Source organism: Chelonoidis abingdonii, chromosome 3 (assembly GCF_003597395.2).
Source record: "Chelonoidis abingdonii isolate Lonesome George chromosome 3, CheloAbing_2.0, whole genome shotgun sequence".
Taxonomy (NCBI): domain Eukaryota; kingdom Metazoa; phylum Chordata; order Testudines; family Testudinidae; genus Chelonoidis; species Chelonoidis abingdonii.
The window spans coordinates 214,710,908-214,738,463 of NC_133771.1; the positions used below are offsets into that span (position 1 = coordinate 214,710,908).

The window sequence follows — 27,556 nt, forward strand, 5'->3', positions numbered from 1 at the left end:
AGCCACTGACAAAGTGGTAAAGCTATGACGGGCACTTAGGCCTAGTTTGCATCACAGCAATCGGGACCCTGATTCCCACCTAGTAATGCATCTTCAGTTTCATTGATTCCACTTATAAAACAGTTATAGCACCACAAAGCTCCTTTCTTTACAGTAAAAAACTCATTGGATAATAACAAAAAAAAAAATTATTTTCTTATAAATGGAGTTTTCTGAATGTATTATCTCTGCAGATGCACACTGATCCCTCTCACCTTCGGTATATTTTGGAATCCTTCTGAAGACTCTCTGAAATAGAGGAGAAGTGAGGACAGGTTAAGGGGTCAGCTTTTATAAAGTTTTAGGTTCTAGAATGCTACGATGCAAATTAGGCACTAATACTCCCTAATGAGTTTTCTGAAATCTGTGCTTCTAGTGGCTTGAGGGATGGAGCAGTAAGGCTACTGTAGGCTCAGTTATACTGGCAAACCTGCACTTTTGCCTGTGTAGTTTGTTTCACTCAGGGAGCTATAATAAGCTATGCTGGCAAAATCTCAGGCCTGGTCTGCACTACAGCTGCTGGTTGATCTAAGCTACGTAATGTGAGTTATGTTAGTAACATAACTCAAGTCGATGTAGCTTAGATCTACTTATCACAGGGTCCACACTCTGCTATGTCAGTGGGAGATGCTCTCCCACTGACATTGCTTCCACCTCGTGTTGAGGTGGAGTACAGAAATCGATGGGAGAATGCTCTTCCATCAATTGAGCGTGTCTTCACTAGACCCGCTAAATCGATGCTGCTGCATCAATTTAGCTCCATAGTGAGGACAAGCCCTCAGTTTTGCCAGTATAAGCTGCATCCACTCTAGAGGTGCTTTACTAGGGTAGTATATTGCTACACCTATGCCAGCAAAGCATTCCTAATGTAGATGTGACCTAAGTAGGTAACATTGTTTTCTAACTGACAGCATTATTCAGAGCTTTCAGGTGAAATTAATATATACTCATTCATTAGCCCTTTCGTTTATAAGATGACACCTCCCACTCCCCCAAAATGGTTAGGTAAAAACAGCAAAAACTGTATGACCCTTTCATAAGCCAAACCTATATTTCAGGGGTTGGCAAACTTTGGCTCCTGGCCATCAGGGTAAGCAGCTGGCAGGTCGGGAGGTTTTGTTTACCTGGAGCGTCTGCAGGCATGGAGCCTCTCAGCTCCCATTGGCTGGGAATGGCGAACCGCAGCCACAGGGAGCTGAGCAGCTCCGTGCCTGCAGACGCTCCAGGTAAACAAAACGACAATGTATTAGATATTCAAATCAGTGATTCCATAGAGTTTTTAAAATCATCACATTTTGATGTAGACCCGTTTATAAGCTGACCTCCACTCTTTGATATGTCACTTTTTTACCAAAAATATTTGGCTTATGAACGAGTATATACGGTAATTGTATTTCAGGCAAGAACTAGCTGTGCACATTCTTTTGTGAATATTTAATGTGAAATGAAAACTGCATATTAGCTGCAATTCATCCCTTGGTTCACCCTCCTGTATGCTCTAATTCTTACAATAGCACCTGGAGATCCTATCTAAGTGCCAGGCACTGTCAGACATAGACTAACAGACAGTCTGCTCCCGCAAAGAGTTTATAATCTCTCCTTTTGTTGTAGAGTGTTAAATGTATGCCGACATTGGGTAGAACACCACTTCTATGACTTTGAGAGAGATGTAGATCTTTTACACCGATTGGAAGAATTCATTGGGACAGTCAGAGGTATTTATGATTAAAATAGATATCAGCATTTTAGAATATGTCCAGTGTTAGACATCTTTGTTACGTGGTGGTGCTTCCTTGCAGTCAGTGGAAAAAGGAAAATGAAATGTTGGGTGCTTATGATGACTTATGTTACTCAGTGCATACCCTCAATAAACCTTTATTTAAAAATCAACTGCTATTTTCATTCCCAAAAATATGGTGCCTATTCAGAAAAATATGATCCATATTACTTAACTCTGATGGCAAAAATATGATTCCAGTTATATTGAAAATTGCCAGCAACTGAGTGGTTAGTTTTGAAAGCAGGTCAAAATAGTCTTTGGTCACCTGCTTATTGGGAGAAACCCCTTAAGCTATAGTTAGGAGTAACTTTCATAAAAGCTTAATGGAGGAAACGGTGTACTCTAAAGCAGAGATTCTCAGGCTGTTTCACAGTGTGGCTACATCTTGGGAGGTTATCACATAGGCTGCCCCCACTCCAGTTCATAATTGTGTAGCAAACCTTCCCTATTCATTTTTAATAATGAAAGATCCCTATGGCAGCTACAGCTGTTGCATACAGGGAAAGGTTATATTAGGAAAGTGTTTAATGTATATTTAGCAGTTTGAAACGAAGAGAACAAGCATGTGACTAATCAGTTCACTGTGGACTGTCAACAAATTATGTAGACTGGCCAGTTTGGAAATCTTTGGTCTTGTGGACAGAGCATAAGACTGGGGTGCAGGAGTTCTTTGAGTGATTGCATGTGTCCATTCCACTTGAGGTGTGTGCGCACCCAGTGCACTAGTGTTGTAGGTTTTTCCCTTGGTGATACCAGTCAGTGCAGGAAGTATGCCCTTTGCTACCTCATACTGCTGCTCATTGTTATGAAGGGTAGAGCTGCCCCCAGTCTCCTCTCCGTTCCTTCTTACCACTCATGAAAGTAGTCAGAGCGTGGTAGCTTCCTCTTGAAAGTGTTTTTTCCCCTTGCTAGGAATTTGTTTTTCTAGTGTATGTAGTTGGTACTTGTCTAGTAGTTTTATAGTTAGATATGTTTTATTGATTTAATATTGTTCTTGGTGTATATTTTGGTTTCCACTTGTCTGGGAGCTGATGCCCAGTACCAAGGCATCACTCAGTCTCTGGGCTTCAAGCCTTGCACCAAATGCTACGAGTTGATACCAATAAGTGACCTGTCCTGTAGGCATCTGAAGTGCCTTGGGGAGACTAATGTCTGGGGCAGGTGCCAAATTTGCAGGGACTTCAATCCCCAAACTAAAAGGGACAGAAAGGTGACACTATGTTACTGCCTCATGGAGACGGCTCTGTTTCCACCTTCAGAGCTTTCCTGCCCAGAGTGGGCATCAAGCCTTTACTTCTGTTAGGCATACTTCTCTGGACATTGTGGAGTCTCAGCACCCATCTTCTTTCCTGGTGCTAAGGAAGAAACAATGGTAAGGTGAGTTGAAGGATCCACCCTCTAAGAGATTGAGATTCCCACCACTGTCAACCAGCAAGCATGCTGGGAAACAGGAAGGAGTGTCCTTGATGAGGAGACACTCCCTGGTGCAAATAGCATGTTCGGCAGGGTCGTTTACTCCAGTACAGGTGCTGTTGAGACTGACCACTGCTGGAGCACTATCACAACCAGGGGTACCGACCTCTTCAGTGCCGCAGCAACAGCATCAAGGGAACCTCTCAATGCCAGAGGCATAAGATGCGGCCCGCAGTCTCCTGTCTCTGTCCATTCCAGTTTCACCAGCAGTTCAGGAGACTTCTTGTCTAGCACCAATGAATGCTCATTCTGACTTACCTGCAGATAGAACTCAGCTGTTGGGCACCTTCAGACCATCCTGCACCTGCTCACATGGTGCTATCAAGGGCCAAGCCTAGCATGCTTTCTTTGGTAGCATCTTTTGAGTGTCACCATCTCTTCCTGGCGCTGAGAGATAATGCTCCTCCCTGATCAGGTGACTCAGGTTTGTCACCTGAATTGTCACTCTTTCATCCTTGATATGCAGCTGACATTCTGCATTGGTCAGTGGGCACAAAACAGTGGTTGGGAAGAAGTTGAGGCCCTGTGCTCTACCATTGGCCATATTGAAACCCATGGGGATTCCCTCCCACCACTAAATCCTCTCTGCACCCGCCATCCTCCAGATCCTCAAGCAGTGGTTGGAATAGTTCACTGGAGGAGGCATGAAAGATCAGGTTCGGTACCGTGTTGGGTACTGAACAAGAATAAACTAGCCCAGTGGTTCCTCCAGTGGAATTGTAAAGGGAGGCTCCACCTCTGTTGAAGAAGGTTGCTTCGTCCCTGGAATTACAGGTAGAAGTAGTTCCAATAAGCATGCACAGATTGGTGGACATTGTGGGGTCAGCAGGGCCTCCTGAGTGGCTCTCTCCATAAATGAGGATATTCTGGAACCCACAAAGGTGGTGTGGCAAACACCTTCATTGCCATCTACAGCTAGTAGGACTGAGAGAAGGTCTTAAGTTCTCTGAACTGGTGAGTGTATCCAGCCAATGTACATATGAGAGTTCCTTTTGTTCCTCTACAATCAACATTGACTCTGGTTACAGAGGTTTCTTCCCTAGGTTGGAGAACCCACCTGGGGAGTCTCTGGTCTGGCCAAGAGATGGATAGCTCTCCACATAAATGTAAGGTTGTTGAGAGCTCTTCACTCAGCTTATCACACTTTCCTTCCCCACAGAAAAGAGGAAATTTCCTAGTTCTTGTGGAGAATACAGCAGCAGTGTTTTATGTGAACAGACAAGGAGGGGCCAGACTGAATCTCCTGTGCTAAGAAGGAATACAGTGTTGGGAGTTTTGTATCACCAATAAGGTTCACCCCAAACACCATCTGGGTATTTAGAACACTAGCAGATTCCTTGAGCAGGCCTTTCACCAGTCACCATGAGTAGTATCTCCAGCCAGATATAGTAAGAGTCATTCTTCAAGTATAGAGGTTCCCCATGTAGTCCTGTTTTCAACTCATCACATCTGAAAGTGTCAGCAGTTTTTTTTGTTTTTGCTTTTTTTTCTCCAGAGTGGATCACAATCCAGCATCCCTGACAGATGCTTTTCTGTTACCCTGAAGGACAGACTCATCTATGCTTTACCCTCCAGTTCTGCTCCTCCCCATATTAGTATTAAAAATCAAGCAGGATCATGCTCGTACAATCCTCATAACACCAGTGGGGCCTTCCCAGTATTGGTTTTCCACTCTGCTGAGCCTCTCAACTTGGGCTCCACTGACATAACCTCCAGAATCAGACCTGATCTCTCAGAACTACAGTCACCTCCTTCATCCTAACCAGTGACTCTTCATCTTACAGCCTGGATATTCCATGGGAAGTACCTCAGGAGGTGTGTCCAAGGAATATACAAAACATTCTTTTGAATAGCTGCAGGAAACCACCTACTAGGTACACTTACCTGTTGACATGAAAGCAGTTCTTGTGGTTTCAGCAGAAAGGTGTTTCTCCACTCTGGGCTCCTATACAGCATATCCTGGACTATTTATACAGCTGAAACAAAAAGGTCTTTCCATCAGAGTTCACTTAGCAGCTATCTCCACTTTCCACCCTCCAATTGCAGATTGCTCTGTATTCTCCAAACCAGTGTCACTCAGGTTCTTAAAAGGTCTGGACCCTTTATTTCTCCAAGTGGAGTATCCTATCCCTCCTTGGGACTTAAATCTGGTGTTATTAAGGCTGATTGGTCCTCCCTTTAATCTGTTGGCTACCTGCTCGTTACTTCATTTTTTAATGAAAGTGAACTTTGTGGTGACGATTGTCTCTCCACAGAGAGTAAGAAAATTGCAAGCCCTGGTGTCTGACCCACCTTATATAGTCTTTTACAAAGACACAGTGTACTTATGCCCACATCCAAAATTTCTGACCAAAGTAATGTCACACTTACATATCAATCAGCCAATATACTTAACCAACCTTCTTTCTTAAGTTTCATTCTCATAAGGACAAGGAGAGATTCCATGCATTGGCTGTCAGGAGAACATTAGCTTTCTCCTTGGAAGAAACTGTTTAGATTGTTCTCACAGCTGTTTGTGGCAGTGGCAGACAGTTTGAAGGGTCTCATTTCAAAAAATAATCATTATGGATTTCCTACTGCATACATTTGTGCTACGACATGTTGCGACTCTGCCCAGCACAGTGCTGGCACATTCAACAAGATAACAAGCAGCTTCTGAGCTTTTCTAGTTCATGTGCCTGTACAGGACATTTGTAGAGCTGCAACTTGGTCATTAGTTCATACTGTTGCGTCTCATTATACCATCATCCAGCAGTCTAGAGATGATGGAATATTTGGACGTGTGGTCCTTTAATCATTATTTAGGTAGATTCCGATCCCACCTCCAGTTTGTAATGCTTGTGAGTCACCTGACTTGAAAGGGACATGTGCAATCATCCGAAGAAAAAAATGCTTACTAACCTGTTCTGTCACTGTAGTTCTTCAAGATGTGTTGCACGTGTCCATTCCACAATGCACCTTCCTTCGCCTCTTTATTGGAGTCTGTCCAATAAGACGGAACTGAGAGAGGTTGAGGGTGGCTCTGCCCCAACAGGTACCACTAATGGAAGGATGTTCAACACTAGCACGCTGGCCGTGCACACACCTGACGTGGAATGGACATGGTCAACACATCTCAAAGAACAACAGTTACAGAAAAGGTTAGTAACTGTTTTTTCTGGGGTCCAGTTTTCCTTTCAGTTCCATGTGTGAAACTCCTATTAATTCAGAAGGAATTACGTACATGCTACTAACAGGATTGCTGGGCTCCTACTACTATTTCTAGCTTTGCCGCTGCTTGGCTTTGTGTGAGTGAGCCACTTATCTCCGAGTATTGAGGCACAATGTTTGTAACATGGAGATTAAAAATTGACATTAGCCTCTTTGGAGAAACACAGAATTAAAAGGGTTAAATAAATATTAATTATGTCTTTATTCCAGGTAAAGCTATGAAGAAATGGGTTGAATCAATCACAAAGATAATCTTCCGGAAAAAGCAGGCCCAAGCCATTGGGCCAAGCCACAATATTACTTTTGAAAGTTCACCTCCTGCAATTGAGTGGCATATAAGCAAGCCAGGACAGCCAGAAACTTTCGACTTGCTCACTTTGCACCCAATAGAAATTGCCCGACAGCTCACTTTACTCGAGTCAGATCTTTACAGGTATTTTTCCTCCACTGAAAAACTGAATTTACTGTACTACATTATTACACAAACCCAAAATATTCCCAAAATTACTTCTGCAGGCCCTCTGTACAGATCCCCGCTATTGGCATCCCCCTTGACACATGTCGTGTGCTAGGTTGTTAATTATGCAGCAAAGGAGTTTAAAGATGCACCACAAAGTGAAAATATTTGTATGTTTATATCATGGATATCAAGGTATCTAAGCACCTATAATTAAAACATACTATTAATTTCACTATAGTAGAGGAGAATAGCTCCTGATTCTGAGATCATGGTAGTCTGCTGTAAGCTAAGTATTTTTTTTTTTTCCAAGCAGTGATCCTTCACTAAATTAATTCACTGATAATTAAGACTTTTTTTGGAATAATGGTAGTCTTTTTTTTAAAAAGTTTTATATTATGCTTTTTTTATTATTATTTCTTTTAGAGCTGTGCAGCCATCAGAACTAGTTGGTAGTGTATGGACCAAGGAAGATAAAGAAATTAATTCTCCCAATCTTCTCAAAATGATACGGCACACCACTAATCTCACTTTATGGTTTGAAAAGTAAGAGTTTTTTTGTTTGTTTTTTAAATCTCTACTTCTGGAATGTTAGTGGACCTATATAGTTCATTCAGATGCGTCCTGAGAGGTAACCTGAGGAGAAATTTTGCCTTGGGGAAGCCGCTACTTGGGCAATGGACAAATGTTTAGTTTGCCTCTGAGAGCAACTGCTTGTAAGTAGGCTTGGCAGAATTTGATTTTAATTTTTTTTATAATTTTGACAGAAAAAATGTGTTTATTTTTAAGCACTGGTTTTGATTTAAACGATAAAAAGGTTCACAGTTGTACAAAATTGTGGTTTTAAGCTTTTTTTTAATTTTTATATATTTAAACTTTCATAGTTGTGGAAAATTTTGCAAGGTCAGACAAGGTGGGTGTCAGACAATAATTATTTGATGACAGTAGATGTTGGGATTCAGATAGTTAAAGCTTTTATAACTGTTAAAACACAAATTGTCAACATCATGTCAGAATACATGAAGTAAATGTCCTTAAATCAAACTCTAAGTTCTCGAGCAGCATTTTTCTTGCCTTGCCTGTCTATAAACTTTTATCATCATTGATGGAAACATTTTTGTGTTGGTTTATGTGTGTATGTTGAAATCGGTGTTTATCAACTTTTATTGTTAAAAATCTAATCCTTTGAAGCCTACTTCTAATATTCCCAGCTTTTTAACCTGAGAAATGGGACTTAACTTGTTCTAAATGTTTCTAAATCTGCCTCCAGTTATTTGGTGGGCCTTGTTGGATCTGTTGAAACATTTCAAAATGGTACACTTTGTGCTATCGCTGAATCTTTGTTGCTTGGCAGAGTTCTGGCTCTGTTTTATTTCTACAAAATTAGCGTTCTGCTTGTGTACTTAGATGCATCGTAGAAACAGAAAACCTAGAGGAAAGAGTAAATGTAGTGAGTCGGATAATTGAGATCCTCCAAGTTTTTCAGGAGCTAAATAACTTCAATGGTGTTCTTGAAGTTGTGAGTGCTATGAACTCTTCACCTGTGTATAGACTGGATCACACATTTGAGGTAGGTTACAATGTTTTCAGTTTTCAGTCTAGACACTGAAACAGTTAAGTTACATTCTGTTACTATAAATGCTTCTCCTTTCTGTAGCACATTAAGGGGTGGCAAATGGTTCTTGGGCTTTGAAGGAGCCTTTGCTTTTGTATTCAGTATTCACACTGTCCAGGCACAGGCACTGCCAATCGCAAGACAGAGGGGAGAGACTAGAAGGGACTGAGGAGAATAAAGCAGAAAACTAGAGTGAAAGAGTGAAGCAGAGAGATGGATGAGAGTTAAAAAACTGAAATAAACAGAGGAAGAACAGAGTCTCAAAGGGAAGATGAAGAAAAACTTTTCAACTGAAATTAAAAAAAAAAATTCAATACAGAAACATTACAAATAAGGGGAAACAGTTAATGAAAAATATGGAAGAATAGATGCACCAACACTCAAAACTGAAGGGAAAAAATGAGATGAAGGAAATTTGTTATAGCTCAATTGTTAGACTTCCTAAAAAATGGTGGTTTATTACAGGGTCAGTGACAGCAAATACTATAGTTAAAGGTTGCAAAACGATCACTATTATAACTCCTTATTTTCAGATGCTCACAGTTTTCTACAACTTTTGCCTTTTGGGCTGAATCTCTGACCAAAGATGAATGTTTCTGAAAAGTTTTACTTAAATTCCTTCAATCACTTTTGAGTTGTTGGGGAGGGAAAAAAACAATGATGGTGAATCCCCAGATGTACTGCATATGTGTGCATAGTTCTGTTTGTACTGTTGTACCTAGCTCTCTGAACTCCTCCAATTATGACTTCAGTTATTTGCATCATCTGAGGATTTAGTCCTCAGTGTAGATCATTCTATGTAGCAGATCAGCCGAACCATTGGCAAGGACTACTGTGCATAAAGCAGGATAAGCGAATACTTCAACAATATGCAGGCTGCACCACAAATATAAGTGTACAGTGTCTCTGGCTTCCCCAAGGGAAGTAAAATCACCCGTGGAAGATTGCATGAGAGTGTAAAGTATAGCTATAAATTTCTGTGTAATGTCAGAGGTGCTTACTTCTAATTTCAGGAGTCCCCAAAGTGAATACAGTGGTGAGCAAGGCAGAAAGACATGGCAAATCACCAGAGCCAACTCCCTGAAACCAGTAACGAGCAAGATTGAAAATAAAAGATGGATTATCAGAAAGGCATAGGCAGATTGATCAGAGCAATGGGTGTCTGGGGAAAGAGGTGGAACACGCCAGCTGCAGGAAACAGGAAGAAAGTCTGCATCTCGTAGCAGGTTCCCTCCATATACTTTAGCATAGGATCCATACCCACTTAATTGGGTTGCTTGATCCTCACTGACATGAGGGTGCGTAACTGAGTTTTCCATAGGCATTTGCAGGATTTAAAGGTTTTAGAGGTATGCTACCAATATTATGATTGAGAGGAAATGAAGGCAAGATTATGGTCAGGGGCTGAGGGATATGTATGGAAGTCAGGCTTTTGTAAGAGCCCTAGCTGACCTGGGTTGGAGGTTCAACGTCCTGATTCTTATACCCATATCGCTATTTTCATCTCTAGATCTCAGAGTATTAGTACCCCATTTTTCAGATGAGGAAGCCGAGGCCCAAACTGGTAAAGGCACAGAATTTTAAGGGTATTGAGATGTTGCTGTGCTGAGCGTTGCAACACCAAACTTGCCTTTAAAAATCTGGGCCTGTGACTTACCCAAGATCACACAACAAGGCCGTGGCAGCTGCCAGTCCTAGTCTTGTGGATGGGGCACTGGACCACAGTCCCCTCCTAACTAACAGATCTGTATATCTTTTCAGCAAATTCCAAGTCGACAGAAAAAGATTTTAGAAGAAGCTCATGAATTGAGTGAGGATCACTATAAGAAATATTTGGCAAAACTCAGGTCCATTAATCCTCCATGTGTGCCTTTCTTTGGTGAGTAGGTTTGATTCGGGATGAACAGTATAAAAGAAATGTCAGTTAGTGTTTTACAAAGACTGAGCTAAAGCACTCTACAGAAATACAAGCAGAGGGGAGAAGTATATTTTAAGGAACAGCTTGAATTTGAAGTCTAGTCAGTTTTTTTTAAAAGGAGTTAAACTTAGTTTCAGTTGTCTGATTGTTAAACATTTCATCTCCCCTACTGCTGTGTGAAAGATCCACGCAAACGGGCAATATGACCGAATATGCAGAGGAAAGAATTAACTGACTGCAAAGTAAACAACTGGGGAAAAAATAGAGAAGTATTTTTTCTAATCTGTTCTACTGACTTTAGGTATTGCTTGCAGGGAAGAAAGTGTTTTTTGAAGGACCATTTAGTCAGAAATACGATTTTTCTGAAGTTGGTGTCCTTGCAATGTGCACATTACTTGGAATAACGATGGTTATTCTTCGAGTGATGGTTGCCATGTGTATTCCACACACAGATAGGCCTGGGCACCACGCGCCCGAGTCTGGAAATTTTTTAGTAAGCGGTGTCAATTGGCCTGTACATGCAAAGTAGTTTGTCTCATGCTCCAAACCAAGTGTATAAAGGGTAGCATGGACTGATGCCTCTCTAGTTCCTTCTTACCTCCACGTGGCCCGAGTCTGAATCCTCTGTGTTTGCTACATACTGGGTCAGACCAATGGTCCATCTAGCCCAGTATCCTGTCTTCTGACAGTGGACAGTGCCAGATGCTTTAGAGGGAATCAGTAGAACAGGGCAATTATCAAATTATCCATCCCCTGTCATCCAGTCTCAGCTGCTGGCAGTCAGAGGTTTAAGAATACTCAGAGCATGGAATTGCATTTCTGACCATCTTGGCTAATAAACATTGATGGACCTTTTCTGCAGGAACTTATCTAACTCTTTTTTAACCCAGTTATACTTGTGAAGGCCAAAACATCCCCTGGCAGTGAGTTCCGCAGGTTGACTGTGCATTGTGTGAAGAAGTACTTCCTTCTGTTTGTTTTATACCTGCTGCCTATCAATTTCATTGTTTGACCTCTGGTTTGTGTGTTATCTGAAGCGGTCAATAACATTTCCTTATTCACTTTCTCCACACAATATATGATTTCATAGACCTATATAATATTCCCCTCCTTAGTTGTCTCTTTTTGAAGATGAACAGTCTTTTTGATTTCTCCTTACATAGAAGCTGTTCTATACACCTGATCACTATTGTTGCCCTTCTCTGTTCTTTTTCCTATTCTAATATATCTTTTTTGAGATGGAGCAACCAGAACTTCAAGGAGGGGTCTATGATGGATTTATATAGCGGCATTATCATATTTTTTGTCTCATTATGTATCCCTTGCCTTAATGGTTCCTAATGTTGTTCGTTTTTTGATTGCCACTGCACATTGAGCAGATGTTTTCAGACAACTATCCACGATGACTCAAAGATCTTTCTTGAGAGGTAACAGCTAATTTAGACCCCATCATTTTGGATGTATAATTGGGATTGTATTTTCCAATGTGCATTACTTTGCATTCATCAGCATTGAATTTCATCTGCCATTTTGTTGCCCAGTCACTCACTTTTGTGAGATCCCTTTGTAATTTTTCGCAGTCTGCTTTGTACTCAACTATCTTGAGTAATTTTTTGTTTGCAAACTTTGCCACCCCACTGTTTACCCCTTTTTTTCAGATCATTTATGAGGCTATTTGCGTCTCTCCCCTAGGAACACTTGACTATTTATTCTTACCCTTTCTTACTCATCTTGTAACCCGTTACTGATCATGAGAGGAACATCTCTCATATCCCATGACTGCATACTTTGCTTAAGAGCCTTTAATGATGGACTGTGTCAAAGGCTTTCTGAAAGTCCAAGTCCACTGTATCAGCTGGATGATCCTTGTCTGCATGTTTGTTGACCCCCTCAAAGAATTTGAATAGGTTGGTGAAGCATGGTTTCCATTTACAAAAGCCAGGCACCTGTGGACTCAATCACACACACACACACGTACGTCCGTCTAGGTTCTCATCTGTGGAGTTCCTGTGGGTTCCATTTTCTCTCTTTTTAATCCTCTTGTTGTTGAATATCTCCGTGAAACTATTAGGGAAGATTGTCACAGCATGGACTAAACTGCCAGCAATATGCAGACAGTGGCTAGCTCCACATCAGTTTCACGTCAGGCATAAAAAACATCATCTCCGTTCTCCAGGGCTTGGCTCAGCTCAGTAACGGGCTGGAGCTGAACCGAGAATGAATAAGGCAATGCTGGTGAGAGGAAGGAAACACTTAGAACTCTCCACTTCTGTCAGCTCAATGAAATTACATTGCCTCACAACATTCAAACATAACTAGATTTCCCTGTGTGGCATGTGCTTTGTAAGTGGTAGGTAGGTTAATAGACTGATCTTGAGATTCTCATGAAAACAGGCAGTTTTCAAGGAAAGGTTTAAGAAATTGCCATTATTTGTAAAGCAGACAACTCTGTCATGGATTGTGATAGAGAAGATTTTGTTTCTATGGCTATGCCTGCACTTAAAACTCTACGGTGGCGCAGCTGTGCCACTGTAGCATTTCATTGTAGATACTACCTACACCAATGGGAGGGGTTCTCTCATCAGCATAGGTAATCCACCTGCCCGAGAGGTGGTAGCTAGGATGACAGACTAATTCTTCCTTTGACCTACTGATTGCTACACGGGGACTTAAGTCAGCTTAGCTATGCCATTCGAGGGTGTGGATTTTTCATACCTCTGTGCGATGTAGTTATGCCAACCTAATTTTTTAGTATAGGTCAGGCCTGAGTAATTAAAATACACAAGTTTAATTCTTTAAAAGGGCTTCATATTCCAGCAGTATTCTTTATTTCCTCATAGTTTTGTACTGTAGTATCTGAATGTTCTTCTTCTCTTCACTATTTTAGGAATTTATTTGACTAACATCTTGAAAACAGAAGAAGGCAACCCTGAATTTCTAAAGCGACATGGAAAAGAACTTATAAACTTTAGCAAGAGAAGGAAAGTAGCTGAAATAACCGGGGAGATCCAGCAGTACCAAAACCAGCCATACTGCTTACGAATAGAAGCTGATATCCGAGTAAGTTGCATTTTCTTATGCTGAAATATTGAGAGAGAGAATCAAAGGAATCTGTAGAGCAGGCTGTTTGCTCCGGGGTCTCAAGCTTTGTGTGACACAGTGCAGGATGTCCCTTGCTCATAGGTCTTTTCACACTATAGGACACCTGTAGTAGCAGGCAGTACATGAGGCTCCTCATCTGCTGACCAGCATGATACACTGACTCCCAGTACCTTAGCCTACTGAATTTTCTGGCCTCTTCGTTCTTTGCAGAGGTCAGCAAAGCTCTCTGCAAGAGCTATGTCATTTTCCATGATCCATGAGTGAAAATCCTGCATGTTGCTATCTTGACAGAAGCAGAATTTAGGTAGTTTTCTTTTCTGTTGTATTAAAATATGACTTCTCCTTTCTATATTGAAGTTACTACAAATCCTAAAAAGAAAAAAAATCTTGAATATAAATTGGCACTTTCAGCCCTGTTTGTAATTTATTTCTTACATACCTGCCTTAAAGCACCACGTTTTCCTCCTTGTAGGGAAGTCCTAAGGAGAGGTGAGGTAACGCATGTGGGTTTTACTGATGTTCTCCCAAGTCAGTGGATTTCTGTGTGCTGGCAGTTTGCAAGATCTTGCCTCTGGTTTGTCAGAGTAATGGAAATTCTGAAATGATTATCAGTTACGTTGGATTTTTACTGATTTTTTTTTTTTTTAAGTTAGATTTCATGTAGTTCACCTTTGCTGAATAGTACTTACATAGTGCGTTTGAAACCACTGGGACGAATTGTATCATAACGTATGTAGAATCTGCCCCATGAAGGTAACTTATGATGTAATCTTCCTAAACTTCCTGTGTTTCAGAGGTTTTTTGAAAATTTGAATCCAATGGGAAATAGCATGGAGAAAGAATTCACAGATTATCTGTTCAACAAGTCATTAGAAATAGAGCCGCGAAATTCCAAGCCTCCACCAAGATTTGTTAGTATTCAGATTTTATTTTTTTCTTAACTTCAAAAATGTTTCCCACAATGCAGCAGAGATTGTTTTAGAATTTATATGCATAATGATGAAGCTGCATTGAACTGATTTTGTGATGGAGATGAAGGTAATTTGATTTTTAAAATGTATACTTTCAATTCACTGCAAGGTTTTTAACTGCACAATATTGATATTTGGTATCACTGCAGCCAAAAAAATACAACTATTCCCTCAAATCTCCGGGTGTTCGTCCATCAAACCCAAGGCCAGGTACCATGAGACACCCTACACCACTGCAACAGGAGCCAAGAAAAATTAGTTACAGTCGCATCCCTGAGAGTGAGTCAGAAAGTACAGCATCTGCACCAAACTCTCCACGAACACCACTGACACCACCCCCTGCCTCTGCTACTTCCAGTACTACAGATGTCTGCAGCGTCTTTGATTCAGATCCTTCAAGTCCTTTTCATTCAAGTAGGTGCTAAAGCTAGGAATGCATTTAAATAATTAGGACAGTCACAACTGTTTGTGCTATTTTATGATGTAAACTGATATAATAAATTTGAAGGACCAAAATGATCTATCTGCAGGTGCTGTTGCCTTCTTGCACAATGGCAGAGAGTTTCAGTGCATTTTTACTTAGATTACTATTATCTTTAAGTTTATTGTCAAGTGAGAAATAGGCTAGGTTAGGAATCTCGCTTGCACGTCATTCCATGTTCCCTTCCAGATTCTGCCAGAGCAGAATGTGGAAAAGGATACGTCCAGGGCCCCACGTATTCCATGATGCTGCAGCAATAGAATTTGCTGTCAAACCACTCCTTGATGCAGAATTGTGCTCCAGAATTTAAACTTCCATTTAAAAAAATTATGGGCAAGATGGAAAGTTTGTGGTGAATTCAGTGTCAGGGTTTTGCAGTTGGTACACAGGCTGACTGATAGTCTGTTATTGAACAATGAAGATAAAAATTAATTTACCTCTTCTGCCTATTTCATAGGGAGGCAGTGTAGTGGATAGAGCACTGGACTGGGACTTGGAAGATCTGATTTCTATTCCCAGCTCGGCCACAGATTTGGTGGGGTGACCTTGGGCAAGTCACTTCACCTCCCTGTGCCTCAGTTTCCCTATACATGCAAAATGGGTATAATGATACTGACCTTCATTGTAAAGCACTTTGAGATCTGCTGATGAAAAGCACTAGGTCAGTGGTTCTCAACCAGGAGTACACGTACTGGGGGTGCGCAGAGGTCTTCCAGGGGGCACATCGACTCATCTAGATATTTGTCTAGTTTTACAGCAGGCTATATAAAAAGCACTAGCAAAGTCAGTACAAACTAAAGTTTCATGCAGACAGGATGCAAAGTAAACAATTTTTCAGTAATCATTTGCTGTGACATATTTGTTTTTTTATGTCTGATTTTGTAAGCAAGTCATATTTAACTGGAGGTGAAATTTGGGGTATGCAAGACAAATCAGACTCCTGAAAAGGGTACAGTAGTTTGGAAAGGTTGAGAACCACTGCACTAGATAAGAGCTTAGAAGTATTATGCCGCCAGACCTGCCTAAATGTTCTCAAGAAAAATGTAGAGTTAAAAAACAAAGACTGCATGAAATTGAAGAATAATTGCACACAATTCCCCCCTCCACCAAATCCATCAGTTATTCCTAGACATACAAATACATCAGTTTCCCCCTCTCACTTCATTCGCTACCAGGCAAAGAGGGCTACTCATTCTATAGTGCACTTATAATACCTAGTTTTAGAGCAGTTCTCATCAGTATACCTCAGAATGCTTTACAAGGAGATAAATATCACCAGCCCCATTTTCAGATTAATATACCAGGAGCACAGGGAGGTGAAGTGACTAGCCCACAGCAAAAGCCATTCAGCAGGCCAATGTCAGAGCTGGGAATAGAACCCAGATCTCCTCAGCTCCATTCCAGTGCCCTATCTGCTGGGCCATCTGTCCACTGGGTCACGCTGCCTCCCATAAAATATATATTTCATAAGTAGCTTCCTTGTGTGAAACTAAAGTATCTCCATACTTTACAGCTGTTCTTTTATGAGCAAGACAAAGACATGATGATGGTGTGCTGAATTATCTCCCTTGCATTCGTATTTCAGTAAAATCAAATTGTTGCTAATTAAGTGGTCGTTAAAAGCAATCAGATGAGTAAAGGGCAGATAAAGTACATCATGTTGAAGGTTTTTGTTTTTTAAATATCCATCAGGATCTGCATCTGTGTCGTCCATAAGCTTTACCAAAATCTCTGATGAAACTTCTGGTCCTCCTCCTGTTCCTCCACGGAGACGACCAGAGTCTGCCCCAGCAGAATCATCGCCATCAAAGGTGAGAAATGTGTGGGCCCAATACTTATTGCATTCAGGTGAAACGTCCAAATCAGACCTCACATATAAGCCAATGCCTGAAAAGTGAGGGTTAGGGTAAAGGGGAAAATAACTTTTAAAGAGTCATACCTTGTTAGTTCAATTAGATGGGTAAGAATAAGGAGCTATATGCCTCACACCTGCACAGTGACAGCTCTGTGCAACATCTTCTCATCTGCCCCGGGCTTAAAACTAATTACAATAGTAGCAAAACTGTCTAAATTTAGGGTGAGCAATGTTTCTTCTTCTCCTGCGCTGAGCTTCTTTGCTCCTATCCTGGCATTGGCTGGGATTACTTGAGGTTTCATGTAAACCTCCTTGTCCAGGAAGATAGTCCAAAAGGAGGATATGGGAAGTAAAGTGCTAAAAAATAGCAGCAATGTGAGAAGTCTTAAACCCTACAATCTTCCCTAAAAGATGAAATAAAACGTATTAACCTAATGACATCTTGTGTAATGTTTCCTCTGCTGGTTGCCATTTCTTGCTTGCCTTCATACTCGATCTCTCCTCTTTCCTCTTACTGTATATGCTTGTCTGACCATTGGTCTTCATTTGGGACCTGATCCTGCACTTGTTGGAGGCATTGACAAAGCTCTTTTGACTCAAGTGTGAGATTATTCAGGGCCTTAGAAAATTAGGGTGAAATTATCAAAACCACTGAAGTGATATAAGAGACCAAGTCCCATTGGCTGTCAGTGGTGACCGGTATTGTACTGTCCTCTTGGCTGTTGGCAGCATACAATATTCTGTAGTCCTGTTGGCTGTCAGTGGCATAGGATCATAGAATCATAAAAATATAGGGCTGGAATGAACCTCGAGAAATCATCCAGTCCAGCCCTTTGTACTGAGGCATGACCAAGTAAACCTTACATCTAACCTAACCAGGAAGAGGAGGTAGATGAGACTTTTTTTAAAAAACTAACAAAATCATCCAAAACACAGGACTTGGTGGTGATAGGGAGCTTCAACTACCCAGACGTCTGTTGGGAGGTAATACCGTAGGGCACAGATTATCAGAAAAGTTCTTAGATGCATTGGACACAACTTATTACAGAAGGTAGAGAAAGCGACTAGGGGAGAAGCTGTTCTAGATTTGATTCTGACAAACAGAGGAACTAGTTGAGAATCTGACAATGAAAGGCAGCTTGGGTGAAAGTGATCATGAAATTAGAATCATAAAGGATATAAGGAATGGTGGGAGGGACAAGAGCAGAATAAATACAGTGGACTTCAAGAAGCAGACTTTAGCAAACTCAGACAATTGGTAGGTAAGAGCCTGTGGGAAACAAGTCAGCGAGGAAAAAAGAGATCAGAGGTGTTGACAGGTTTTTAAAGAGATCATTAAGGGCACAAGAGCGAGCTATCCCAATGCACAGGAAAGATAGGAAGTATGGTAAGAAATCATCCTCACTAACCAAGAGATCTTCAACGATCTGAAAGTCTAAAGAGTCCTACAAGAAGTAGAAACTACGTCAAATTACAAAGGATGAATATGAAAAAACACAAGTGTGTGTGAAGACAAAATTACAAAGCCCAAGGCGCAAAATTAGATTAAACTATCTAGGGATATAAATGGTAACAAGAAACATTTTACAAATATATGGGAAGCAGGAGGAAGACCAAAGTCAATGTAGGCCCATTACTAAATGAGTGACAGACAATAATGAAAAACGTAGCAATGGCCTAAGTGTTAAATGCCTTTTTTGTTTCAGTTTTCACTAAAAAAGTTAGCCATGATCAGATGACTCACATAGTGAACACCGGTGTAAATGAGGTGGGATCTGAGGTTAAAATAGGAAAAGAAAATTAAAAATTACTTAGACAAGTTAGATGTCTTCAAGTCAGCGAGGCCTGATGAAATACATCCTAGAATACTTAAGGAACTGGCTGAAGAGATCTCTGAGCCATTAGTGATTAATTTTGAGAACTCATGGAGGATGGGAGAGATACCTGAGGACTGAAAAAGGGCAAAATATAGTACCTGTCTATAAAAAGGGAAATAAGGATACCCCAGGTAAGACCTGTCAGCTTAACTTCAGTACTCAGGAATATAGTGGAGCAAATAATCAAACATTCTGTTTGTAAGCACTAGAAGAAAATGAGGTAATAAGTAACAGTCAACCTGAACTTTTCAAAAACAACAACCTAATATCCTTCTTTGATAGGGTAACAACCCTTGTGGATGGGGGAAGCAGTAGATGGGCTATATCTCGACTTTAGTAAGGCGTTTGATGCTGTCTCACATGACCTTTTCATAAACAAACTAGAGGAAATATAGCCTAGGCGGACCTACGATAAGGTGGATGCGCAACTGACTGGAAAACTATTCAGAGTGGTTATTAATGGTTCATAATCGTGCTGAAAGGGCATATCAAGTGAGGTCCGACAGGGATCTGTCCTGGGTCCAGTTCTAGTCAGTATCTTCATAAATGATTCATGATTTGGATGGTAGCATAGAGAGTACGCTCATAAAGTTTGTGGACGATACCAAGCTGGGATGAGTTGCAAGTCCTTTGGAAGACAGGATTAGAATTCAAAAGGATCTTGATAAACTGGAGAAATGGTCTGAATTAAATAGGATGAAATTCAATATGGATGAATGCAAAGTACTACGCTTAAGAAGGAATAATCAGTTGGACAAATACAAAATGGGAAATGACTGCCTAGGAAGGAGTACTGCAGAAAAGGATCTGGGTGTTATAGTGGATCTCAAACTAAATATGGGTCAACTGTATAACACTGTTGCAAAAAAAAGCAAACATTCTGGGATGCATTAGCAGGAATATTGTAAGCAAAACATGAGAAGTAATTCTTCCTCTTTATTCAGCACTGACAAGGCCTCAAGTAGAATATTGTGTCCAGTCCTGGGCACCACACTTCAGGAAAGATGTGGACAAAATCGTGACAGTCCAGAGAAGATCAACAAAAATAATTAAAGATCTAGAAAACGTGACCTACAAGGAAAATTGAAAAAAATTGGGCTTGTTTTGTCTGGAGATGAGAAAGGGGAGGGAAATGATAGTCTTCAAGTACATAAAAGATTGTGACAACGAGGAAGGTGATAAATTGTTCTCCTTAACCACTAAGGACAGGACAAGAAGCAATGGATTTAAATTGCAGCGAAGGGGGTTTGGGTTGGATATTAGGAAAAACTTCCTAACTGCCAGGAAACACATTTCCTAGGGAGATTACCTAACCTGTTCTTTCCCTCTTTTGACTTGCATTCCTTCCCTCTTGTTGTCAATATTAATTGTGTTGAGTATCTGGTCACCATTAACCCTTTTAGGGATGACTGAAGCAAAATAAGCATAAAACACTTCAACTTTCTTGATACCATCAGTTATTAGTTCTCCTCTCCTGCTAAGCAGAGGACCTGTGCTTTCCTTTTTTTTCCCTTTCTTTCACCCCTGATGTTTTTAAAGAACCTCTTCTCATTGCCTTTTATGTCCCTTGCTAGATGTAATTTATTTTGTGCCTTAGCCTTTCTGATCGTTGTCGTACTGTATTCTATAATGCCCTTAGCTGGCAATGGCGTACAGTATGCTAGAGTTTGGTTGGCTGTCAGTGGGACACATACAACTGAGTCACTTAGGTAATTTTGAAGATCCCACCCTTTATTCTTTCTTCAGGACAAAACATCATTCATTCCCTTTCCTATTAAACAGTATCTGCCTCTCTCTTCCCTCTCATTCTCTAGAGGGTACATGCCTTTGCATTTTACTCATTCCTAGGCCTCTTACTGCAAGAGGTGCCCCAGCTGAGCTGGTATTAGCTTAGAAACTGTGCAGCACAAGACCACTGTGCCTCCTGAAGCCTCTAGTACTTCCTTCCCTGTCCCCCACTGCCATGTATCTTCATCCTCTCTCAGCCTGGGTCCTCTCTCCCCTGCCCCCTCCAATTGTTTAACACTTGTTGGCTATGTCTAGTGTTTTGAGGCAGGGACTTAGTCTTTGAACATATTCATGTAACATGTAGCACAACCAGGGCCCTGATCCTGACTGAGGTGTTGAGGCTGTCATAATACAGATGATAACCCTTAAATTAAATGTTTGTATACTTCAGATTACTTCTGCGCATCTGGACAGTCCACCAGCAATTCCTCCTCGACAACCAACATCAAAAGTCTATTCACCAAGATACTCCGTGCCAGAGCGGACCTCCATATCTGATCCTCCTGAAAGCCCTCCTGTATTACCACCACGAGAACCTGTGCGAACTCCTGATGTTTTCTCTAGTTCACCACTACATCTCCAGCCACCGCCCTTAGGTAGAAAAAGTGAACTTGGCAATACCTTTTTTCCAAACAGTCCCTCTCCATTTACTCCCCCACCCCCTCAGACACCTTCTCCACATGTAGCACGGAGGCATCTGCCATCCCCTCCTTTGATACCACAGGACGTGGACCTCCATTCTGTTGAGGGGCCACCTGTCCCTCCACGACAAAGCACTTCTCAACATATCCCAAAGCTTCCTCCAAAAACTTACAAACGGGAGCACACCCATCCATCGATGCACCGAGACGGACCACCCTTGCTGGAGAACGCTCACTCCTCCTGAATTGTACCTTGTGCTGGGAGTTGCATTTTCTTGGCACTATGTCTGTTGCTGGCAATGGATGCACTGAACCTGGTAGCGCTAAGGAGTTTGGATGAATACTCCATGCATTAAAAACTATGCTAGGTAGGGAATGCAGTGTACAGAAACTGAATTGCAGAAGCAGACGTGATCAACTGATAAACTCACGGTTCCTATTGTAGTATGCAGGATGCTGTTCTAAAGTAACTGGACAACTGATTGTACCAGAAAACTGACTCAAGGGACTTTTCTGGCCAATAAGCGGAGACCGTGTTTTGTGTAATGATCTCTAATGTCCAGTACGGGAATGGAAAATATAGTCTTGTATCCATCAGTTCTATACAGTAACACAGTTATTAGAATGAAAACATTATGCACTTTTTTAAAAATCTCAAACAGGGAACTTTATATCCTTCTTAATTTCCTTTTTACTTTACTCCCTGCTTTAAAATACTCTCCTAAAATCATGAAAAGGACTGTGAGGAAGATCTGTGGTACCTAAGCATGTTAGAACTAAGGCGTAGCACTGTATTGCGGTCCTGTTTACAAATTGTTACAGTGAACAGTCTGGGTACCTAGGCTTCACCAGAGAGGTACTTTAATATTATTATTATTAAATATTATGGGGCCAGTTGAAAAAGAAATTATTGCCAGGAAGCATAATGGGTAATTATTGCTTTCTTTAAACAGAGCAGATTAAAGTCTTATGCCATTAAAATGACAGCAAAATTTTAAAAAACAGCACTATTGTCTGAAATATTCTGCTACGTTTAGAAGACTGTTAATCTATACTAGGTTATATCACATTCTTTTTAAGGTTTACCGATAATCCATTTCATGGCTTGTAATTATTCTTCTTTAATCATGCCATGAAAACAGTCATTTGTGAAACAGAACACTCGCTGGCCATCTTCCATCGTTGCTGTCATGTTTTACTAACCATGGATTAATCAGCATACGTAGAATTGCCTTGCATTTGCATAAGTCATGTGTATATAGTGAATGTTGCATAAATATGCTTGCAGATTGTTTTTAATTTAATTGAAATAAAGATACACATTTGTTTGGCTGACATACGTTAAATTATTACATGGACAAATGTACAATTCAGTTTTCCAGTTAAAAACGCTGATAAGGGGATAAAAGCACATGTTGTGGTAAACGTTTTTTGTAGTTCAGTGTATGTATTTTAGTAATAAAGAACAGTCTAAAGAGAAGTCAGGTTTTGGCATGTGAAACAAAGTTTAGTTAGAATGACAAAGCTGGGTTACTCTCAAAGCGAATTACTGTACATGTTTTTAAATTTCCCAGACGTGTCTGTAGTTTGTTATAGAATTTCAAACTTTGTCTTAAAAACTATTAATCTTTACAGTAGCTCTTTACTATGTCAGAAATGTACATGACAGAACATTTACATGCAGAAATATCATGACATGGATTATCCCTAAACCTGTGTACTACTCTTCTGATTCTAACCAATACTGTGACAGTAATGCATGCCAGTTATTGAAGAAAAGAAGCTTTATTAATCTCCTCTACCATAATGTTTGTGCAGTGTGCAGTATCTCATCTTTATTTAATAAGAGTCATGGGTCGTAGTAAAACTATATCATGTTTCCTGTTGGATAAAAACAAAATACATTTCAGCAACCCAGAACGCCGAGTCGTTAGAGATGGTTTTAGTAGAGCAAATGATGATGGAAATCTACTATTTTAGTAACTTTCTGCAATGCCATTAGAGTAGTGGAATATGCACCATGATACTACAGTTTGGTCTTTACATTTCAAAAAGTGTTTTCATTTCAACAGGATTAAGCAGCATATTTTGTCATAGCCAAACATTGAGAATTTGTCAGTTGTATATTTGTGTATATCTTTAACATTTCTATTTTGAAACATGTTTTTCTGCTCCCGCCTCCACCAAAAAATGTCCCTTTTTCCTTTATAAGTAAGATTTATAAACTCAGCTTCAGAGAAGGACATTCTTACATATGTACTTTATTTAATCCTATCCTATAAGAAATGTAAGTGAAGTTCCCAGTTCTTCAAATCTAACCAAGAGTAATGAATACCCTTGGTGCAATGTCTTAAAAGTTGCTGACTTTCCAGGAGAAAGCCAAGGAGCTCTCCAATATTAGTAAGATGTTCAGAACCCTATTGCCTGTCCTCTGCACTCAAAACCATGGCCCCTGTCATTACCAAGGTAGGCTAGATAGGTAGAATGGCCTAGTGGATAGGGTACTGCAGTGATATGGCACAGACCTGCATTTAGTTCCTGGCCCAGCCCCAGCCATCCTGTGTGCACTAAGACAAGTCATTTAATATTCTTTGTACCTCGGTTCCCCATTTGCAAAATACTGCTAATACCTCCCTGCTTTACAGTGGGGTCAAGGATAAAAATCCGTAGAAGTTGATTAGACGCTCTGGTGATGAGGGTCATATAAAAGCCTAGATTAAACTCCCTCGGAGCTCAGCAACACTGCTCAATCATCTGCTATTTACCAGTGTATGGCACACCTACAATGTGCTGCCTGAACCACAAAGTGTGACAAACCAGTACCAGAAATCAAATCCTTGTGTCTAGGAGGAGAATGTTGAACACAACTGCTGAGCCACTGGCCTCTCTCAGAACTTGTCAAATTTTATTTGTATTTTCAAGAAATAACTTTTTTTTTTTTTAGTAACATGGAAGAATTTCACATTTGGACAAGTTTGCATTGATTACTGATTATGGGGGTTAAAGCAAATATCCCTGAAAAATGGCAGGGAAAATGGCATCATTTTAATTGGTCATATTGCCAGATTATTTGATAAAATGATCTTGAATAATAGCAAGGAATGATGAAGCATCTTAAACCAACAGCTGGCTAAATGGATTTCTGTATTACTGCTGAACCCAAATTAAAAGTCTGACATTGCTCACAAGTCAGAACTGCACTGGTGCAGAGTATTGGTTTTCAGCCATTGGGTGTTTGCGTGAAGGGTGGAGAGGGGGCATAGGAGAAACGAAGTCCATTAATGAGACATGAAAGTGCAATATTTGAGCAATGTTTGAAGTCTCTCCCTAAAGTATCTCTGATTTAGAGTGTAGTGCAGCGGTGTAGGAGAAAGAAATCCAATCTTTTTTTTCCCCAGAAGTGAAAACTGGGTGTTAAAAAGAAAAGTTCTCCATTAGTAGTTTGTAAATGTTAGTGTTTCAGATGCTGAAAACTTTTATTTCAAGTTAAACTTATAATAAAGAGCAAGGAAAAGTTATTTTAACACATGGTTGTCAGGCAAAGAATTACTGTTGTCATGGCACTCAACAACCCAGGCATGATTTTGCAGTCTCTCTTTGGAGAGAATTTTGTCTTTGCTTCAGAATCAATACCATGAAATCATTGAGAATGCTCCCATAAACTAGAAACCACTTCGCTTGTTCTCTCTAGCAATTGTTTCTAAATTCTTGTTTAACCATCGTTTTTAAAAAAGAAATGAGAAGTCTGTGCCCCCAACACAAATCCAGTTATGCCTTTACTCTCTCGAGCTTTTGTTTATCATAATTGTCGATTGTATAGTTTGTTGCTTTTATGCAGGCAGAATCTTAAATCAGACTTTTCTTACCAGTAAACTCTAGGATCACTTTTACTCAGTTGGGACCCTATCCAAAATTTACTGAAATCAGTGGGAGTCTTTCCATTGACTTTAGCAGGCTGTGGATCAGGCCCTTAGTGTTCTTTTGAAAGATGGTTCTATTTTCCTATATTCAGGGAAGTGTTTCTTTGGTACCGCTAGGGCTGTTTAAATGAACCAGCTTTGCCACAGTCCCTGTAGCAGGGCTAATGCCGGGCAATAGAAATTCCAGTTCTTTCTGCTCTTGGTATTGTCTTATCCTAGCATAGCAAATCTCGTAAGCAACCTTCCACGTTCATAGCAGTCGTGCATTGAGACTCCACCAGGAAAACTCCCCCTTGCTAATCAATGTCTGTCTTCGTAACAATGTTCCTTAATACTTTGTTGCTGTGATCAGTGCACTTGGTCTGTGGTATGTAAAAATCACGCTTTGGTTTCCCTCTCAAAATTCATACCTTTTTCAGCTAACAGGGAGGGTCTTGCTGAAAAATGCATTTTTAAAGCAGAAAAAAAATGGGCCGCTTCTTAGATTTTTCTCTTTAAACACCCTATTTCAACAGTGTTTGATATGTGGGCTGCAGTCTTTTTAGCTCTATTAGCTAAGGAAAGAAACATGTGGCCCCATACACTTATAAAAGCACTTGTAACTTGGTTTGTAAATTTCATGCCTTATTTTCCTTTTTTAAAAAAAAAAACCTTAAAGTGCATTTTTCTGTCAACTGTGAGCAAATTTCTCTTTTGCCTTTAATGAAAAATAGTGCATTAAGTAGCCAATTGCTGCAAAATCAAGTGAACAAGGAATAAGGTTGCATTTGACTCCGTAACAAACAAACACATGATGTCATGCACCAGGTGACTGAAAGGTTGAAAGGGGCAGGGGGGAGATCCTGTGCCAGATGCATGCCAGTTTTAGTAGCTGCCAAATGTGCCTTTTTATTAAGAACATCTGTAATTTTTTTCAGAACAAGGTAAATTATGTGGACAGAGAGGTTCTTTTGGACAAATTTGTTTGGGTCGCTTACTAGAGAACAAGCCTGTTTCTGTTTGTCAAAGTAAATTGTACAAATTTTAAGTTTTGATAAGTTTGTGTGTTGTGGTATATATGTGCGTTTGCCTTTGTTTAATGGCATGGTTATTTGCTAAAATGATTAAATGTCAAAAAGCGATGTCAGTCCGACCCAAATGTAAGAATAAAGCGGTAATCTTTAACTGGCATGTCTTATGACCTGTGTACCTAACCATGTCTGTAGGTGATCTTTGTATGCTTTGTCTGCAATGATATTCAGATTGCATTTAAAGTGAAAATTAATAGTGGCTGTTATTTTTCGGCATTAAAAAGATATGTTCTAAAAATAAAAATGCCTTACATATCCCGTAAGTGTACACTTTTGCATATGTAAGATAGGATGAATCTCTCACTAGTCTGATGCAGTGATTGTGAAAGATTAATGCTGTGCGTCATATTAAGGACATTTGTCAGTCTTCTGCAGAGTTATATGTAATCATTTCAGTAATTTGAGAACTGGGACATGATAGCCCCATGATGGAAACTTTGCAGAGGGGTGGAGAAGCATGCAAAATACACTTAGTGGGAAAAACAAAGTGAATGCATTTATAATATTTTACAACTGCAGCAATTGCAGGACTGATATTATATTTCGTTTCTCTCATTCTGCAGCTTTCCATTTTAACTTCCTATTTTAAAGAACTGATAACTTGGGGATAAAATTCACTCTGTTGAAATTTAATGCACAGATGCCTATATAATCTTAGAGAGAGAGGGCCTAAATCTGTTTCGATGTTGAACTAGATCAGAGTGGATCACTGGTCAATTCTGTCTAATATCCTTTGTCTAACAACCAGAACTGTATGCTTGGAAGGAAGTGTACACCTCCCCCCCACACACACACACACCCATCAGAACTTGCTGAATAGCAATTCATGAAAAACATTCAGGGGGGTGGGAGGGGAGACCAAAACTCAACAATATTCAAAACCAAGTAAACAAAAAAAGACAAACCTCACTCATAATGGGCAATTCCATAATCACTTGCCCATGGGAGCAAAATTCTAGTCATTTCCAGTTAGTGGTGGGACACTGACTTCCTCTGAACTGTGTGTGCGTGAGTGAGAGAGAGAGACTTAAAAAAAATATTTCTAAAACATGTACTGAACAGTCACTGAAGTCTGAAAGAAGAGGGAGAAAGTAAAGCAGAATCTTTTTAAGCTTCTTTCAAATAATTAAAAATCCACTCTCCACCAAACATATAGTATAGTCAGTGGCAGTGCACTAGGTGAAATCTGACCTGTACCTCGAACTACTCCATGTTCATTCAGTCTTTTGTCTCTCCAGTGAAACCACCAGCGTGGGTGCCAGTTGGGATGTGAACTCCTGTTCAGTGAAGAGCTGGCCTGGCCCCTTCAGACATACAGGATGTAGAACAGCTGTCATATGCTTGGTTGGACTGACTTGG

General features: G+C 40.3%; 1 protein-coding gene across 2 annotated transcripts in view; it reads left to right on the top strand.

The window, feature by feature from the left end:
* The window catches only part of SOS1 (SOS Ras/Rac guanine nucleotide exchange factor 1), a 90,738-nt gene extending 64,283 nt beyond the window's left edge, over positions 1-26,455 (top strand). Inside the window, exons 13-22 of one of the 2 annotated variants that reach the window (XM_032790829.2) lie at positions 1,651-1,754; positions 6,713-6,935; positions 7,386-7,505; positions 8,367-8,529; positions 10,336-10,453; positions 13,380-13,552; positions 14,389-14,505; positions 14,715-14,979; positions 16,739-16,857; positions 20,958-26,455. In XM_032790829.2, the coding sequence (XP_032646720.1) occupies positions 1,651-1,754; positions 6,713-6,935; positions 7,386-7,505; positions 8,367-8,529; positions 10,336-10,453; positions 13,380-13,552; positions 14,389-14,505; positions 14,715-14,979; positions 16,739-16,857; positions 20,958-21,452 (1,897 nt within the window). In that variant the 3' untranslated portion in view covers positions 21,453-26,455. The remainder of the gene's footprint in view (positions 1-1,650; positions 1,755-6,712; positions 6,936-7,385; positions 7,506-8,366; positions 8,530-10,335; positions 10,454-13,379; positions 13,553-14,388; positions 14,506-14,714; positions 14,980-16,738; positions 16,858-20,957) is intronic. The other variant, XM_032790831.2, reaches the window with a different exon arrangement.
* The last annotated feature ends 1,101 nt before the right edge of the window (positions 26,456-27,556 follow it).